Raw genomic sequence first — 19,844 nt, forward strand, 5'->3', positions numbered from 1 at the left:
AACTGTCGGCGAAATGTCTCCGGGTGCGCGAAATACGTGGCGTGCGATCGTCTTTGGAATGCTGTCCGGCCGTTCGCGCCGGTACTCGCCTCCCTTCACGACGTTTCCCGCGCAAATCGTGACGACGGTCCGCTCCCCGCGAGTTCCACCGCGATCGCATTTCTATATTTTCACGTGTTTCTACAATTATAAAGAAATGTTCCAGAAACGTCCGCAATCATTTCTCTTACTCGCACGACTACGAACTCAAACGATTTCCATTCGAATTTTCGGTTCGATTAATCATAGATGACCCGCGTCAGGTAGCCTCGCTTGAACGGACTGTATCGTGTTTGCGGATCAAATATTTGCATCATGTTCAGACACGTCGACAGAACCGTGAACGTGGAGATCGCTATCACAAACAGTATTCTGAAGCTTGGATAAGATTATACGAGATGAATCTTTTTGTCACTGTTTGTAAGAAAAGTTAATTATTTCAGAAAATAAATTTTGCGACGAAATTACGAAGAATTTTATGACGATTTTTGCTTCGCAATATATTCGATTCCAACGCCATACGTAAAAAAAAGGAAACTGTATGCGGTTGTATTGATTAATAATTAATTCTATAACAGTAATATAAAATGATCACTGCATAAGCAATAAATAATATATTTTACGCCTCGAATCTTTTTGTGCTTATCTACTATTAATAATAGTGGTATCTACTTCATCGATAATTAACATGGAAGAAATATATATACCTGTAAAAAAACCGCAACTTTTTTTTCATATTTAAATTCTTAAAAAAAGAAGACTCTTCTGTCGAAATTATTATCTAAAAGTTATACAAAATATATTAAAAACTTTAATTAATAACTATATTTTTGCAATGTCTGTTACGTTATTTGTAACATTATTCGACGAATGTAAAGTAAAAACTTCGATAAATGTACCCTTAAAATTGTACACGCGCGACAAGAACAATGAATTTATTTTAATCTACAAATATTTATCAATGAGATGAATTCTCCAATTGTTAATCATTAACTCTTGATATTAACAAAATTATAACATAGTCCTTGTCCAAAAATTGCCAATTCCAAATTGTGACAATAATTATTATAAAAAGAATAATATATTATAATAAAATAATAATAATCACATTTCTCACAATAAACGATATTATTACGGTATTCATCGTTTCCCATTGTTTTGTTGCTATTCTCTCTCTCCCTCCCCCCTTCCACCCCCTCTTTCTCTCTCTTCCTAAATATATTCTTAATTAATTTATCAGGTTGGAAAAATTAGCTCAACATCTTGAATTTCATTAGCACAAAAATTTCGTCAGCATCAGTACTGCCGCCGAAGAATCGAATGAAAACCCTGATCATACGTACCCACGCATCTAACATGGTTTTGACAGATATGACTCATATTGCAGCGCGCGGACGGACGGCGAGTGCACGCGTACCGGAGTGCGCGTCGCCGCACTCTCGTCCTGTTTCGCGTTTCGCGACGGCTCGCGGAGTTGCACTCGCGACTCGCGACGCGATCAAGCAGTCTCGCTCGCAGTCTCGCTCGCGCATCCGACCGGGCAGGATCCCAGTGCGGTGCGCGTCGTTAAGCGTGCGTGTAATCGATCGCGGAGCAGCGAGCCGCGCGAGCCGTGCTCCTTTCCGCGATTTTCCGTGACGATCCTCCCGACGTGCACCGTCGCCGTCGTCGTTGCGGTGCATCGATCAGCGGTCATCCTCGGGATGACGTCACGGCCGCGCCGTCAACCCCGTCGATGAAGCGGCCTCAGGATGATGCAGGACGTTGCAGGCGGCCCCGCCGACGATCAACGTGCCGCCTCCAAGTCGGTGCTGCTCAACACCTTCGTCGTGAAGAAGAAGCGGTGCCGCGTGTACTTTCATCGCGGCACGCTCATCTGGGAGACCGAGAGGCCGCCTTACAGTAAGCGTCGATCGCGGTCTCCTCGACCGGGCCGAGGAATTTTCACTTAAGTGCGAGACACGTATACCTCGGTTCGTCATTAGTATCGAACGTCGAATACCAAGGTGCTCACGGCTGCACGGCTTGATTAACACGATTAAATTGACTTTAATCACCGGCCATTAAATGATTTTAATTACCAGAGTGACGAAGTATATCCTCTCCGAGTGAACTTTCTTCGGATGAAGAGGTCCCAGCTAGCAGAAAGTTCTAAGATACGTCTTAAAAACATCACAAAGACGTTTAAAAGACGACACAATTTTTCAGACGTTCTTCAGATGTTTTTTTAAGACATCTTTTAGAAGCTTCTGCTAGCTGGGAGATGTACTATATTTTTTTTCTAAGAGAGTATTATATTAATTATTATCTCGTCAACCGCGCGCGAGAAATTTTCATCCAACACGTTTCCTCGAATTGTCATTACATCAAATATCGAACACCTGGTGCTCGCGGCTACACCTTAATTAACGCGATTATTCGATTAAATGACTAATCACCCGGAGACGAAATTGTCTCCGAGTGAACTGTCTTCGGATACAGAGATAATTGCCAATTATTATCTCGTTAATTATTATCTCGTCGACCGCGCGAGAAATTTTCATCTCAAAGCGACACGTTTCCTCGGATCGTCATCATTACGTTGACGAATGTCGATAATCACGGCTGCGCACCGCATCACAGCTTGATTAACACGGAAACAGTTTCAATCCACACACACACACACACACACACACACACACACACAGAGAGAGAGAGAGAGAGAGAGAGAGAGAGAGAGAGAGAGAGAGAGAGAGAGAGAGAGAGAGAGAGAGAGAGAGAGAGAGAGAGAGAGAGAGAGAGAAATTTTCATCTAAAAGCGACACGTTTCCTCGAATCATCATTACATTGAATTGAATATCGAATATCTGGTGCTCACGGCTGCACCTTGATTAGCACGATTACATAACTTTAATCAGCGGCGATTAAACGATTTTAATCACTGGTGATAAAATCTTCTCCATTTTAACTTTTTTCGGCTGCAGAGACGGGTGCTAGATTAATTATTATCTCGTCGACCGCGCGAAAAATTTTTATCTAAAAGCGACACTCTTTCCTCAGATCATCATTACATCGACGAATGTCGAGTAATTAATCACGGCTTGATTAACACGCGGAAACACTTTCAATCATCATCTCTGAACACATCAATCGAATCGAATTATCATCTCGCCAATGACGCGCGTTTCGGTTTTAACGAAAATATTCGACGCCTAAAGGCCAAGATTGTATTTTGTTCAAGGCGGACTCGAAATCCTAGGTAAATGTCCTCGTGTCTTTTATCCAAGGATAAATCCTTAGCGGGATTACTAATTCCATTGGATGGAGCAACATATTTTTCTTCGATCTTCGTAAATATATTGAACAGCTAATTTCGGACAGCTAGTTAACTCCGCGTCTTAGCAAGAAATATTGAATTTTCAATTTACGAGCCATTCAGCTCGCCTTCGTGGAGTCGTGGAGTTAATGGGGTAAATTGTTCGCCCGACAGACACTCGCCAATCCGGCGAGATCCATTCTTAGCAAATATTAGATGGGCAAATGAATAATGATAAGATAGATTAATAATTTGCCGGGTCGACGGCCCTGTCGAAACTCCCCTTTGAAACGTGTGTTTCTTCAAAGACAAACAGAGACGTAATGTAGCGATCGATGCTAATTGGATTATTGTCCCCATCGACGTGTCGTCTCTTTTCATTCTCGGCAAGAACCTGGTTAAATATTTTATCTCGAGGTTAACTTCTTGTGAATTGCTATTGCGCACAAGTCGATTAAATCTATTTATTACGTATAATCAAACGTAATAGGATCGCGCAAATCTGATAAAATCTATTTTTTCAGATACGCGATTATTTGCGAACAATTGGGTTCACCGTTCTACTTGGAAATCCTAAAGATAAATCAAAACGGATCTTGAATAATGCAGGTTTTGAATTGAGACGTAAATTTCTCGCGCGTATTCGATAAAATCTGCTTGTGTGGCTGGATGCAGACTGATGCAGACACACAGGCACATGACGAATTAACATTTTTTCGAGTCAAGGCTCGCTCGTGCGCGGCGCATCGTTCTGCGTTCGCCGTTCATTCTCCTTTCTTGCCACATCCCGTTTACTTTTACCTCTGGCAATCTCTTGGCTCGCTGTTATACTTCGCAACTCATTCCGCGGCTTCGCGTGTTTGTCGCGTAAGAAAGCCGCGTAATCACCCGCGCGAACGGCCGACTTCTCTATTGGCTGCCTAGAATCGCGCTCAACCGATCCCAAGGCCGGGAAATGGAAAAACACTCTCTTTATTAAGATTTATTCAACGTGAATCTCATTTAAGTCTCTTGCATTGATTTGCAGCCCGCCGAATTGCGCCGACGGATCGATGAACGTGTATTATGTATTGGCGGCTGATAAAAAAAAACCACGGAGCAAAAAATCATTACGTAAACATCTCCTTCAGGGTCGTCTCACGACGAACCCTCGTCTCGCACGTGTTTTCCGTACTCGTGGAGTTACATAATAATTGCCTGAAATGCGACTCACGTATATTGTTCTTTTTCTCTCTTTCTCTCTCTTTCCTTCTCTGGTCGACCGCTCTTAAGCCCAACGAGCGCTTATTAATACAACTCGAGCAATTCAGTCTTACAAGGTGGACGAGAGTTAAGTGTGTGGTACACACGCCAAGAGGAGCCGTGTGTTGTCGATTGTGGCTGGCCTTGACCTTCCATTTGTACAGCATCTTTTGCGGTAGGCGTTACGCCACTAAAGACATAAAAAAAAATTGGAAGGACGAGATAGGCGGGATTGTTGGCCTATAATTTGCAATGTTAAACAGGTAATAAAGGGGCAAAGTGCAACTTTTTATTAGATGCTTCTTTGAATTATATCTATGTATAACGCAAATCTACGATAAGCCAGATCATGCTTTTTTCAATTAAGAACTCCGTGTCCTACAAAATGGAAACAAACGTAAATATAAAATAAAGTAAAGTTCGATAAATCCGATATATTTAAATGTTGAATAAAATTGGAAAGAGTGAGGGAGAAAGAGCTTGGAAAGAGGGAGGTATTGATTATATTAAAGATTGATTTAATGATTGAGGAAAGGCTATTAAACAAAGATATATTTAAACAAATCAAAATTATTTTACAAGTTTACAATTATTCTCTAAATCGTCCGTCAAAATTTTTGTCCAGTGTTATAATCGCTTCTCTAATCGCTTCTCGAAATAGATTTTTGGAAGAGTTGTGCATATCATTGGCACATGTAATCCTTCGGTTGCAAGCAAAAAAAAATAAACAGAACTGTGTGCCCACAGGACATGGTTCTTACTTGTAGATTTACTTTGTAACTTCGAGACGCAAGGATATCACAAAGAATACTAAGAAGTTTTTGGCGATCCGCTCACGTAGATAGGAACACATGTCGATACTCGCCTCGTCCTTGAACGCGATTTGCATATCGTTCCATTTCCTTATACGATTGTGCGCGTTCGCGTCATGAATATTAAATAAAATAGCGATAATCACATCGCGGATGGCGAGCGAGCATATCTTTACAACCGCATTCTCCAGCCCCGTGAACGCTTCGTGTTCAACAATGAAGTCCTTGTAACGTGCTCGCGTATCGTTGAACGTCCGACTACGTGACGATTAACAATCTTTCTTGTGGAGAAAACAATATCAGTCAAATTTTTACTAGAATAATTGAATCAAAGTAAGATAATCTTTTAGCTTGTGAAAAATTCGATATAAATCGAAATGTTAAAATAATTCAGTAAAAAATATAACTTTTTTCAGTTTTTGGAAAAAGCGATATTGTTCAAACTTCGGTTAAAATAATTGAATAAAAAAATATAACGATTTTTTAGTTTATGGAAAGAGCGATAGAAATTGAATTTTTGCTAAGATAATTGAGTAAAAAAATATAATAATCTTTTTAATTATTTCCTTTAAAAAAAAAATAATATTAATCGAATTCAAAATAATTGGGTAGAAAAATGGTTTTTTTTTATTTGTAATATCAATCAAACTCTAATTTTAAAAATATAATTGAGCAAAAGATATCAAACATTTTTTATTGATTTCGAGGATTAATATTTTTAAAAAGTGTTTTAATAATAATTAATACTTCACACGACGTGTGCGAAAACTCGTTATTTGTTCCTCTGCAAGTACCGTACACTTTGCCGAGTGTTACTCCCAGGCCAGCTCCAGACGCTCGCGTTAATACTTCCGTTATCTCGTTTTGATCGTAAAACCTTATAAGGCAGTCTTTCACGTCTGCATATTACGGGTGCCGGAATAACGCTCGATCGAAAATAGCGTCGCTAATTTCGCGCCCGGTGATGCGACTCGTTGATTTTAATAGCGTCGAATCTGTTTCGGGACATCCGTTGCAGCGAGGCAAGAGAAGTGCAACGCCTGCAAATCTTTCACTTTCCATCGTTCACCATATCGCTGGTGTTTCCTACGGACCGGTACGTTATCCCGGTCAGACAGGAGAAACCTGTCTGCAAGCGAGAAACCGGTATTGTGGTATGTCAACGACCTACGGAACGCACTATCTATTCTTTCTAATTATTATTATCTTCGAAAAAAATCCTAAGATTTCTAAATATCTATTAAACAGTAACTCTGGGAAAAACGTCGGAGACATTATTATTATTATTATTTATTATTGTTTTATATTTTATTAATCATTGTCCTTGCTACACTTTTGCTTGTTTTTTTTTAATTATTATTAAGTCGAACGCGTTCCAGAATAATATTAATAGTATAAAACATATTTTTACTTACGTAAACGAGACTAACGAAGTACGTCGCTATAACCATCTTAAAGGCAATGATTCAGGCAGTCACGTAACTAATTTCAGACTGTCGTCATGGAATTCGCGTATTCATTTCCATGTATTTCATCCTAGTGTTATTGTCGAGGAGCCCGCTTCTGTTCACAAACGTCTGCGTAACACGCGAGGAGACGGTACACGTTATTAAACGTAATACACGCAAGTATAGCGAGATGACCCGTTTCAAACGCAGAACACATATTTTACATAACATTGTGTATATTTAGCATAAAGCTTCCTTGATTTCACGTTCGACTTCCTCCTCTTTTCAGCTTGTTTTATCAGCTTTAATGAAGCAAACTCATTTGCTTTTTACTTCACGGGAACCGAATGCTATAATCGGCCAATTACTTAGCTTCAGAATGTTAAGTTTCTGAAGAGTAATGTCCTAATTGAATAGAACTTACAACAATCATTATCAATCATTATCATTATATTATTTTTCCGCAAATGTCAAAATGTCATGGTAAGACTTTTATAAATAAAAGATCAATCGTTAGCCAAATTATCGTTACGAATCCATTACCGAAACAGATGGCTACCACGAAATCGAGTTTCCTCCGTATCGAGTCCATTTTGAACGATCTATAATTCATAGTGAAAAGGATGGGGAACTTCATTTATAATTTAATTTATATAATATCATGTAAAATACGAAAATAATTTGGAAAATCGAACACGCATATATATTTAAAGTACATATTAAAGTACACGCGTCGAAATATATGCTGTATAAAATTAGAAACAAAATTCTGGCCTGAAATCTGAAACGTGAATTATTAAATCGTCTGAAGAATTCATCAGCGTCTTCCACGACGCACGAGGAAGTCGTAAACCCGGGACAATAACCGTCGTTTTATTAAGGTCGATCGCAACGCGCAATACATCGCCAATGAATCGATCCCCAATAACAACCGTTCGTTAAGGCGCGATCGCCGGCATGGCAATTGCGCTCGAACGAATCGCCGGTCCCGAGACGCACGATGGAGATCATATGCTCGCGATCGCGAGAAATCGAATCGCCGCTAGCTAAAAATATATTTCGCCACGTGCGTCACGTGGCACACGTGTATATCTGTGCGCGATGCATCGCGCATTGTTCCAAAATGCATATCCTTGCACTCACACAGTGACCCGGAATTGAGTGTTTATTTTTTATTTAGACGGTTGCATATTCAAAAGCCTTTAAAATAAGTTGTTTAAGATTCAAACGTATTAAAAAATTTAGTATTTGGAATAATATTAAAAAAGAGTTTTCTTTTTTTCTTTATCTGCACTTTCTCTTTTCTCTTCTTTCTTTTCTCTTTTCTTTTCTGATTTCCTCGCTGGCCGCTGCAACTACTGAATTGTAACACGGGAAGCAAGAAATCATTTTTTGTGAATCATGCTGTTTAATAAAATTACGATAAAACTAATTTATTTCTACATATAACGCAAAAAATATGCATGATTTCCTACCTTGATAAGTTGTAATTTAATATAACTGCAGTGAAAAAAATTAGGAGCCTTGATTCAATTCCTTCTGAATTTTTTTTTTAAGCATAAATAGTCCCAATACTTTAAAATTAATTTTTGTATCGACAAGACCAATTTTCTTGACATTTGATTCAAACAATTTCGTATGAATGTAACAAGGAATGGGGTTCTCTTCGGTTCCACGACCCGGTAAATACGGACGTGGCAATTCGTGACGCAAATTACGATTATTTGGAAGCAATTCCCGATATTTTCGAGTTACGAATACACAGGCGAGATGCAGTTGACGTAACGCCGTATTAAATTGCTTCCTCGCTCGCGCGGAAAAAAAATCACCCTAAATTACGACTGACTAATCACCACTATCATTACGTGTAACGCGATTGTCAGGTAGATGTTCATTGAAATCAACATTGCCTTGACAGATGATAAGCGAGAGATAATAGCCGATATCCCGCTGCGATTGCGCAGCGACCTATTGGCAACAAAAAGGAGAGATAAGAAAGCATTCCAGGAATAGTCTCACGCATTCAAGAGAGAGTGTTGCGTATATAAAGTATCAAACAAAAGTATCAAACAAAGGTACCTATAAGGAAGAGGACTCACGTGTCGAAAAAGAAACAGGATATCTTTAACGAACTCAATCGTACTTTTATTGTTAAAAAAATATTTGAGTCGAGATTAATTTACGTACTAAAAAGTTAATAAAATACATGAAATACATAACTAAAAAAATTATAAATAAACACTTAACACATGCAATAAATGAGAAATTTGCAGACAACGTATAGGGATGCTTCGCATTCTTGAAACCTGATAGAGCATCTCTCTTCTCTCTTCTCTCTCTCTCTCTCTCTCTCTCTCTCTCTCTCTCTCTCTCTCTCTCTCTCTCTCTCTCTCTCTCTCTCTCTCTCTCTCTCTCTCTCTTCATGGAATAATAATCTGACCCGTTACCTTCTTGCATCCTGGCGTGCAAGCGCGTACACCTGCTCTCTGATAGCGCGTAACTCGGTAAAACTACTGGAAATATTGCGCAACGTCTTACGCGTGCGTCGAGCTGTGCCGTTCTCTGCGGTTCACGTCCGCCGGATAACATAAGCGGCTTTTTATTCCTGCAATATAATAAAAAATAAAATAATATACAATATGCATACGTGATATAGAGCGTAGCGATAACACTGTAGGGCCTGATAAAGTTATGATCCTGATGCAAAAATAAATTGAACTTATGCAACGTTGATAGACACGGTAGATAAAATGATAAATTAATAGATCAGCATTCAATGTCAAACGTAAAGTGTTCCCTCAGAGGACTAAATTAATAAATAAGGCCGGACCAAATTTGAGCCACCTCTCTCTCTTATCGAGCTCGTCAACGATAATTATCTAAATAAAAGTTGCTGGTATATGTATACATTATACGCGCGTACGTGCCTACGTGCGGTCGAGCTGTAAACGTTCGTCAAACGCAACGTTCGTTGACATTTATCACGTCAAAACTGCGTCGTCGTTCGCGTTAAATGTCCGTTGTTTTAAGGGGGTATTCTGATTTGAAAGATTAAAAATGTATTTTTCAGGAATTTTTTTAGGGAAACAAAAAAAGCGAATAACGTTGAAATTTGCACGTTCTTTTAGCTTTATTTTAAAAATATATTTTTTAAGTAACAAAAAATGCTCTTTTTTATGTTATATTCTATTAAAAAATAAAAACAAATTTTAAAAATAAAGCTAAAAGAACGTGCAAAGTTTAACGTCATTCGCTTTTTCGTTTTCCTACAAAATTACGACCTTTCAAACCAGAATACCCCCTTAAACGGTCTGTTTTACAGTCGCGTTGAGAGAAAAGAAAAAAAAGGTCGTGCAGATCGGTTTTAATCATCAGCGAACGGAAATTTATCGGCTTCGATAAATTCGTTCTCGTGAACCACCCTGATAATCCCCTCGTTGTTCCTCCAGCCAGATGGACCCTGCCCTTGACGGACGTTCTGGCGGTGCGCTACGGCGACGACTGGATACCGGGTGTGAGCGTTAAGGAGAAGCAGCCGACGCAGCCGACCTCGCCGACGACGGTGTGCCCGACGAATTTCATCCTGCACTACGCTGTACGCGGGCCCAAGAACAAATGGAGGCATCACAGCGTGACGATGAGCCACACGGATCCCAGGCAGGTCGCCTCGTGGGTGAAAACCATTCGCAATTACCTCCTAGGTGAGTCGCCGATCGCGATCATCGCCGCCGCGCCGTTCTAAATCCACCGGTGCGTTTTATGCGAAACCACGCGAAAGCGGCCACACCGCGCGGTCAACGTCGGCCGCGTATAATAATTTTAGAATTGCGACGTATATATATAATACGCGCCCGAAGAGGCGTGTATAAGATCATTGTCTGTAAATTACGAAACGACGGGAGCATATAAAGATTCAATAGAATCGTGAAATTGAGCCAAGCGAAATTGAACGGAAGCGGCTCCGTGTGTTTATCGAAAACATATATACGGCGGCACATGATGTAAAACGACGCACCGCACTCCGTATCGAAGGCCGCAGGCAATTGGCGCCGAGAATAATTAATAACGCGCCTGTAATTTTCTACATCCCGTGTACGGCGCTTAAGAGAATGCACATACATATATTATTTTAGCCATACACGCGAAGCTGACGTGTTGTGTCTGCGAGCGACTCGTTCGCGCTCTGTGTTCCTGCATAAACTTGTTTTCGTTGTATGCCGATAAAGAGTGACGAATTTCCTCGCCGACTTGCTTGCTGAATGAAAAAAAAAGGCGCGTAAAAAAAGACACGAGGAAAACAGTCGATCAAACTTGATTCCAAAGAATCAACGTGACGCATAAATTAATGAGAATTTGCTAGCTCTTGCATCGTCGCTGATATCATTATGTGGCACTGTGTGTAAGCATAATATTAACATATATCTTTTACTTATTGTTAGACAAGAAGTAACTCGGGCTTAGGAAAATACTAGGAAGGAATAAAATCACTTAATATTAAAAATATAGAAAAAGTCGCGGTAATTAGAAAATTAAGAAAGATTAAATCAAGATAAATTAAATACAAAGTTACACTAAATTAAAGAGATTATTTCTAAATTACCTTAATCTTAATCCTACTTATTATAATATAATCTTAAACCTCAATTAAAGCCATACTTTAAAAAATAGAGATTACATATATAAAGTAAAATAAAGTCAAAAACTGAAAGCTTTATATACGTACAATATCTCCATTATGTGTGTGTGTGTGTGTGTGTGTGTGTGTGTGTGTGTGTGTGCGTGTGTGTAATAGAGATATTATATAAAGCTTTTAATTTGCACTGACATATATATCTTAACTATATTCAAAGATAAGTTAAAGAGATAAGATTTTAAGATAAGCCTTTAATTACTGATGATTACTACATTACAAAGCAAAATATTTCTACAATAAACAGCTGTCTTTTCTATATGAGTATTTTTTCACAATTATAACCGGAAACGTAGTATGCGAAGTTTAGTCGGCTAGTGTTAACCCAGTTGGAAGCGACGTAAATCGCGATGAAAGGTCTGCGCCACGAAAATATACGCTGTGACCCTAAAACTTTGATAGCGCAGCGTAGCCGGCTACCAATTAATTGCGGCTGGCATGAAAGTTTTATCGCGAATCAGTTTAATTTCGCGGATTTCGATAGGGTTTCCGAATCAAATTACCGTTTCGCTCTCCGATTTTCGTTATTTACAAGTTTCAATAGCTTCCAAATTGAAGACCGTTGCTATACGCTGGTCGATTTCGCCAAGTACGAATTTCGAGATGTTCCAAATGGAACGTTGCTACCCATATTCTCTAATTTCGCCATTCATGTGTTTCATGTGTTTCGGCAAGTTTCTCCCATTTCGCTGTTTCTAGATTTCCTGAGTTAAATTGAATTGCTGATCCGCTTAGGAGCGTTGCAAAACGAATTAAGCGAGACACGATCTCTCGGCTCGCTTGAGAGACAGCGATGCTGTACGTTAGCCCCGATAGGGAGAGGGAGAGAGAGAAAGAATGAGAGATAGAGAGGACAGATTTTAATGAATGTCGAGAAAACAGGCTGGGTGTGCTCTAAACTACCCCTATCGACCATCGTCGCGAGTCAACAGCTATTATTGATCTGGGGGTTTTCCGTGCTCATGTAATCGTCGTTTTCGCGAAAAAAAAACTCTTGTTCGATTATCGACGTTGCGTCGCGTGCCGTAAGGCAAATCGATCGGGACACTTTACATGATTAAAATCCTACTGCCTTCCTCCTCCGAGTCTCCATTTGACCCATTTTCGTTTTTAAACTGGCAAAGATTAAATCGCGACGAAGAAGGGAGGAAGTCGATTAAAAAACTTGGTCCGTTTTACTAATCTGACAATGTCCGTTCTGTAAAAGAAAGAAAGGGTTTTTTTTATCAACTAGTACGATAAGTTATATGGTACCTATGACTTTGTACATATACAGAGACGTTGCTTTTAATTCTTCTAAATTTTCTTTCAGTTTTTTTCTGTAATTAGTTTTTTTTGCATGATATAAGAAAGAAATAAATTTGATTAAATCGAATAAGATTAACAAAATTGACAATAAGAGTCAGGCGCAGTAATTAGGGCGCAATATATTTTATTATCAAATATACAAATGAAAGAGAGGAAATGATGTTATAGCGTTAGCTATAATTAGCATTTCAACCCTTTTTTTGGGTCATACTCAGCGCAACATTAATAGATTGTAACTCAGATTACATCGGTCGGAGTATATTGTATAATGCAGTCAAACGATTAAAACAGCTTATGGCACATATTGATATGTAGTATAGTTTCTTAATATAGAAGCAAAGGCGATTGTAAAGATTCAAATTTAATTATCTAAAGGAATTCGGGGGATTGAAAGGCTAAAGCGCAAAAAGTTCTTACAGAGTTAGAAGGTGGGATCTGAATTTTTTTAATTTGCAGTTGATCGTGTTTCAGGTCTGTCGTGTCGGCCGCGAAAGGTGATGCTGTTCATCAATCCCATAGGCGGTAAGAAAAAAGGTGTCAAGATCTGGGAGAAGGATGTCCAGCCGCTCATGACCATCGCCGGCATCGAGACAAAGATGATGGTCACAGAGCGTGCCGGCCACATTCGCGACGCTCTGCTCACGGCCGACTTGAGTGACCTACATGTGAGTCCTGTTCTTGCAAGTCTAACATTCTCTATTACTTTCATGTGGAGTCCGGATTCAAACGCTCTAACTCGGCAAATAAATGCATTGCGCAAATCTAGAAAACTGTTTAGGAAAACTGTTCAACAATTTTCCTAATCACTAGATTTATATTATTATTTTATATATTAGGATAATTATCTATTTACTAATCTAGGATAATTTTACACTAATTATCAAAAATGTAAATCCATAAGTTTGGTTGCGGTTTATGTAGTAAAAATCTTATCTTTATATGTTAATTATACATATCAAATCAGAAAATCGAGCGTGAGTTTCTAAATATTTACGATATATTTAGAGCGTATCTAGAACACATCTCTAAATTACATGTCTCTAGATAATTATCGAGATGTTCCGGTTTTTATAATGGATATACAAACATTTTTTAACACGTATAATCTAAATTTCTGAAATTGCAAATTGGGCTTCGCATTATACATAATTAAAAGATTCACGCTATCCTCAAATTTAACTTTTCGCGCTTGATAGGCGGTGGTGTGCATCGGCGGCGATGGTACGTTCGCTGAGGCGTTCAACGGGCTGATTCTGAGGGCGGCGAGGGATCAGCAGATTGATCCCAACGACCCTGACGCCAGGCTGCCCGGTCCCGCCTTACCTGTCGGCGTTATACCCAGCGGTAGCACAGACACGGTCGCCTACAGTCTGCACGGCACCACCGACGTGGAGACTGCCGCCATACATATCATCTTCGGCGATTCGATCGGTCTAGACATCTCAGCGGTTCACAGCAATCGCACCTTGCTCAGGCTCTACGCCAGCGTGCTCAGCTACGGCTATCTGGGCGACGTAATCCGCGACAGCGAAAAGTTCCGCTGGATGGGACCCCGTAGATACGATTGGTCTGGTAAGGGGTCCCCAAGTCTTTTGATTGTGTAATTTAATGCGGTGGACCTTCATTGAGCGAAGCTGATCAAGTCTAATTGTTCGATTCGAGTTGTGTAATAATCTGACTAATATATTTTGATCTATCAAATTTTGAATAAGTACGAAACTAAATAATAAAATACCAATTGATTTTCTGTATTGTAACAAACATATGTTTATATATAATTGGAGGGGTTAAAGCCATAGTGGTGTAAGTCACTTTTTTTAACCTATCGAGTTAAGTTCATAGATGTAGTCTACACATGCAGATATGTTGAAAAAAGAAGAAAAAAAAGTGGTCAAAAAAATTGACTTACACCACTATGGCTTTAACCCCTCCAATTGATGTGATAAGTGATAAAATATTCTGTGTACAAATATAGATGGGGTTGATATTAGATTAATTAGATCTTTTCGTTCCTAGGTTTTAAAAAGATATTAGCAAACAAGGGCTACGAGGGTGAGATCGAGCTGCTATCGGACCCATGTCACCCAGCGGGAAGCACAAGATGCATGAAGAACTGCTTACGCTGTCTGCAGCATATGCACAGCATCCCCGACAAGGAAATCTCCAGTAAGTATTAAAAAATAAAAGAGAACAGAAATCAATACATAATGCAGTTACAAAACCAGTTAGAATTAAGCGAATAATGCTTTATATCTTCGTGTAGGATGGGTGACGGTCAGAGGGAAGTTCTTCATGGTGAACGGCGCGAACGTGTCGTGCGCGTGTTCGAGGAGTCCTATGGGCTTCAGTCCTCACTGTCACGTGGGCGACGGCTGCGTGGACGTGATCTTAATTCGACACACATCTCTGATAAACAATATCAGATTATTGCTCAGGCTATCCAGCAAACGAAAGACTCTGGTACGCGCGAGTTCCAACCATGTATTCGAATAATTATCGCCAATTATTCATTTTTTTGCTTCACACTTTAATGGCTATGTTTGCTATATCAATCACCGTTCATAGACATTTAGCACCTTCGTTGCCGTGTGCATCATTGATATACACCGAATTTTTTTTTATTCGTGTACCATGTGCGTCACCCGTGGTCTTAACAAGTCATTATTTAAATGTCATTATTATGCACGACACCTGTAAAACATTTTTAGTATATTATGCTGTAATTATTTATACTATAATTATACATATATATAATATCTAATTTATCTATATATATTATAAGATTTATTTCTATATGTATATATTATTATTTATAAAATACATATAATTATACGCTATATTTAGATTATAATTATGCACTGATCTTAAAAGTTGGGATGAAAATCACACTGGGTTTGCAATTCTGTTGCAGTACGAGCTACCGTTCGTCGAGGTCTACCGGGCGAGAGAATTTACATTCCGCGCCCTGCCGACGCTGCAATTCGAAAACGGGTTGAACGCGGGAGCCCGCTCGAGCTCACGGCTCAGCGTGTGGAACTGCGACGGCGAGGTGATCGACAGCACCAATGTGAAAATCAGGCAAGTAAATAACAGGCGATAGCGATCGCGTTATCGAGTATCCCGCGCCGCGTTAGTTTCAATTTTAACACCCCATTCGAATTTTTATCTTATCTAAAACTCGCGTACGTGTGCTACGCGCGTGCAATTTAGATATAATAGCTGTGCCTCCACGTGACGCTCGTGCGACGCTAATCGCGTAATTATAAGGCGAAATGAAACATTCCGCGGTTCAGCGCCTCTAAATTTGCACAGGAAACACTACCTCATGCTATTAAATATTTGTGCAGGGTACACTGCCAATTACTGAAGGTCTATACGAGACGAACTCAGGACTCGGCCCGGGACCCGACATGCATCAGCTGTTCCACGTGAATGAGCCGAATGAGGTCGTCGAACGGCTAGTCTTCAAGGCCGCGATCCCGCACCGCGACGCTTTCGAGGGCACAAAGTTCCTTTGTCTTGCCCTATTATGATCAGGATGTCTTACGCAATAACATGGATCGATTAAAAAAAAAGTCGCTCGTTCTTTTGACTCTTGACTCACTGATAAAAAGAACGAACAATTTTTTTTAACAATCTAACATTTCCAAGCTTATCCAACGCGGGAATTATTTCACACGTTGAATACGCTTTTCTACATTGCTCCCTGGATAAGTTATTTTTTATTTATTACTGGTAGCGACGAGTAAAATTTGTTTCTTAAAAACTGCTGTTTTACGAATTTTACTTCGAGTGAGCAAGCTTGACTCGTGGCCACTAATCCGGAGCTAAATTAATAATTAGTAACGTAATATATTTAATAATTAATAATGTTACAAAATTTTTTTAACTCTAGAGAGATGGCGTAAGTAAAATTCACTTGCTATTGCACCGAATCTAGAGTTACGAAGGAAGGCGTTTGCTTTAAAATGTTGATTATAACATCAACCGGAATCAGATGATTACTGGGCACAGGTGATTGATTAAAGACCAGCGCGGGAGCTTATATCATCGGTTTACGCCTACGTATAATCCGTCTCGTGCGCAGAAATTTATTTATAACTTCTTTATCATTGCATTTGACGACTGTTTGGCAATTGATGCTTTCCGAGAATATATTGAACATTCCACCTGTTGGCGCGATGCAAACCGCATTGAAGCTCAAATTAATTTTATACGTGCATCGACGATATTTTCTACACGAAACATTAACACACAAAAAGACGTAATATATGTAAATACCATCGCGTCTCTTGCACGCTTCTCGATTCCTGTTTCGTGCTTATCGCGCATATATATTTATTCGTTAAAAACCGATCCAGAGACTGCATTTATCATGGTCTCCTCGCGATGCAGAAATCAACGATGACACTACCAAGCCGATCTTCTACGTTTTGTACTTAAAACGTTTTATTACACAGACACACAAACAAATGTGCGGAGCCAAAAAAGCGACCTATATAGCATTGTAGTATTGGTCGAGCATAGTCGAAATCCAAAATTTTGGAATTTCCTGCTTACCAGTTTTTTTTTATTTGACCTTGAATTTTGGGTTTAGGTTGAATTCTTCCAAGTTGGCTACTAAACATCTGAAATCGTTTTTTTTTTAGCTGTAAAGTGGATTTTGTTATAGCTTTTATGTTAAAAAAGATTTTCCCGAGTTTCGGTCGCGAAAAAAAATTTTTTTATTAACAATAAAAGTATAATGTTACAACACGATCAACATTTTTCTCGTGAACGGCTAAACGGATTTTAACAATTCTGACGTAAATTTTTTTATTTATAAACGTACATTCTAGAAATATGCTTTTGGATATACAAACATCGAATTTGTTTATAAAAATATTAATTGTTTATAAACAAATTAAAAATTTTTCTACTTAAAAAAATTTTTTTACTGCACGTCGTTCTACATTTTTCCTGGAGAGAAATGCTAAAAGAAATACTATGTAATTCCTATCATCACACCTCGTATAAAATTTTTCTTTTTCCGCCCCGGGGCCACGCCCGGCCCACTTACATAATATTTCAAAAAAACGATTTCAGATGTTTAGTAGCCAACTTGGAAGAATTCAACCTAAACCCAAAATTCAAGGTCAAATTAAAAAAAACTGGTAAACAGGAAATTCCAAAAGTTTGGATTTCGACTATGCTCGACCAATACTACAATGCTATATAGGTCGCTTTTTTGGCTCCGCACATTTGTTTGTGTGTGTCTGTGTTATCGATGCCTACAAACTCGAAGCGACAAGTGATAAGCGTGGCAATTATTGTTACTTAAATTAATATATATACATATATTATTGATTGTAAATTTATTTCAAATAATAAATTCGCAATCAATAGCGAATGCAATTTCATCGACATAATAAATTTAAGCGATAACTGATATTATTGTAATAAAATTTAAACCTTGGCTCATATTATCGATCTTCGAACGCGAAATGCGCACTTGACACCTTAATTAAATCATTTTTAATGGTTTCGGCAAACTTTTGTGGAAAGACAATCAAGAGACGAGAATGGTGCTTGAATTTTAAAAACTTTAAGATTTAAGTCAACACGATTTAATAGTGAGCTTTTTTCTAATTAGTGAACTTTTTACTAATTGCTTCTATCTTTATTCGCGAAAGTTTAGATTATATAGTATTTGTACATTAATTGTACGGCGAGAGAGCGTAATGTGGTAACAAGATGCGATTATTTGTGATTAAAACGTTTATGCAAACGTTTATGCAAATGTATGGGATTCTTAATTATATTGTCAATGTTTCAGTGTTTTATATTTCCAAGACAATTTCAGTTGTCTTGGAAGGGATAAATTTTCCACAATTATAACAAACAATAACAACTTGTGAAATAAAGGCTATTTGCCATTTTTTTTCTTTGAGTTCTAAATTTAACCGAAATATTGACACATAATTAAGAATATCATCCTAAACATTTCTATACATTTGAATAGGAAATGAATTCAGAGAAATATAATAATGAAAAATATTTTCAAATATTTATGATAAAAAATATTCGATTTCGCAACTTTTCTACTCTCTTTCCGCGTATTTGCATAAACATTCGCGGTCTGTTTACGACGCTTAAATCCCTGACAAAATTCTCTTGATCGTCGCGCAAAGTGCAACACGGTTAAGCGCGGTTTATACACGTCGCGCAAATATCCTACTTTTAGTGCCTCTAAGCAGGTGCTATTTTGCGTCGTGAGAAATTAGACATAGACAGAGGTTTCGCTACACGTGTCAACGTGTAATCGACGGATTACGGACAGTATAAACGGCACTATATGAGCAGTCCTATCGATGGCCAAGGCATAAAAAATTCATCAGGGGAGGGCTACAACGCTCGCGATCGTCGCTACTCGTAGAGAAATCGACGTCACGCGGCTAGGGACCGATGCAATACACGATATATTTTAGAGGAGATTACTTTGAAGTATATTTTTTGACGAAAGATTAGACTCCGTAGCGTGAGATTTAGGTCGTATACGCAGGTTTGATTCGTTCCTTTAATAACATATCATAGATTTGTATCGATCTACATAGGATTCGCGCGGTGGAGATGCATATTTTTTTATTTGCGAGGCGTTATTCGCGCAATTGAAATGATGTCTTCTTAAAGGGCGGCTTAGACTTAACGCATTAACGAAATAGTGTCACCGAAGCAGTATATAGTGTATACGATATCGGAAATTGTACAGAAATATATATACATATACATATATATATGCATATATATACACCATATATTTTTTTTTAATCGTGATGTATTTATATATATATATATATATATATATATATATATAGAAAATGGGCGAGTATATATTAGCGAATCAATGTGATGATCTATTGACCGGCGGTAACATATATTATTTTAATTCCTATCACTGGGAAGGTGCACCAACCACACACGCGTGGCTGCACAGAATAAATAATATCTTTGTATGTATTGTGTATCTCTTA

The 19,844-nt window shown here is 38.6% G+C and overlaps 1 protein-coding gene across 2 annotated transcripts; it reads left to right on the forward strand.

Moving 5' to 3' along the window:
• The first annotated feature begins 1,519 nt into the window (after window positions 1-1,519).
• Window positions 1,520-19,826, forward strand: Cerk (Ceramide kinase). Of its 2 annotated transcripts, none has more exons than XM_071714164.1 (8): window positions 1,520-1,941; window positions 10,290-10,537; window positions 13,306-13,499; window positions 14,031-14,406; window positions 14,851-15,000; window positions 15,098-15,294; window positions 15,746-15,912; window positions 16,182-19,826. In XM_071714164.1, the coding sequence occupies exons 1-8, from the start codon at window positions 1,775-1,777 to the stop codon at window positions 16,264-16,266; spliced, it is 1,584 nt and encodes a 527-aa protein (XP_071570265.1). In that variant the 5' UTR covers window positions 1,520-1,774; the 3' UTR covers window positions 16,267-19,826. The 2 variants fall into 2 exon arrangements, with proteins under 2 accessions (XP_071570265.1, XP_071570266.1); XM_071714165.1 differs by having other exon boundaries at window positions 1,521-1,941; window positions 10,286-10,537.
• Window positions 19,827-19,844: the final 18 nt, after the last annotated feature.

The sequence above is a fragment of the Temnothorax nylanderi genome, unplaced genomic scaffold (genome assembly GCF_030848795.1).
Source record: "Temnothorax nylanderi isolate EJ_2023f unplaced genomic scaffold, tnyl_v1.0 TNYL_tig0136_pilon, whole genome shotgun sequence".
Classification (NCBI taxonomy): domain Eukaryota; kingdom Metazoa; phylum Arthropoda; class Insecta; order Hymenoptera; family Formicidae; genus Temnothorax; species Temnothorax nylanderi.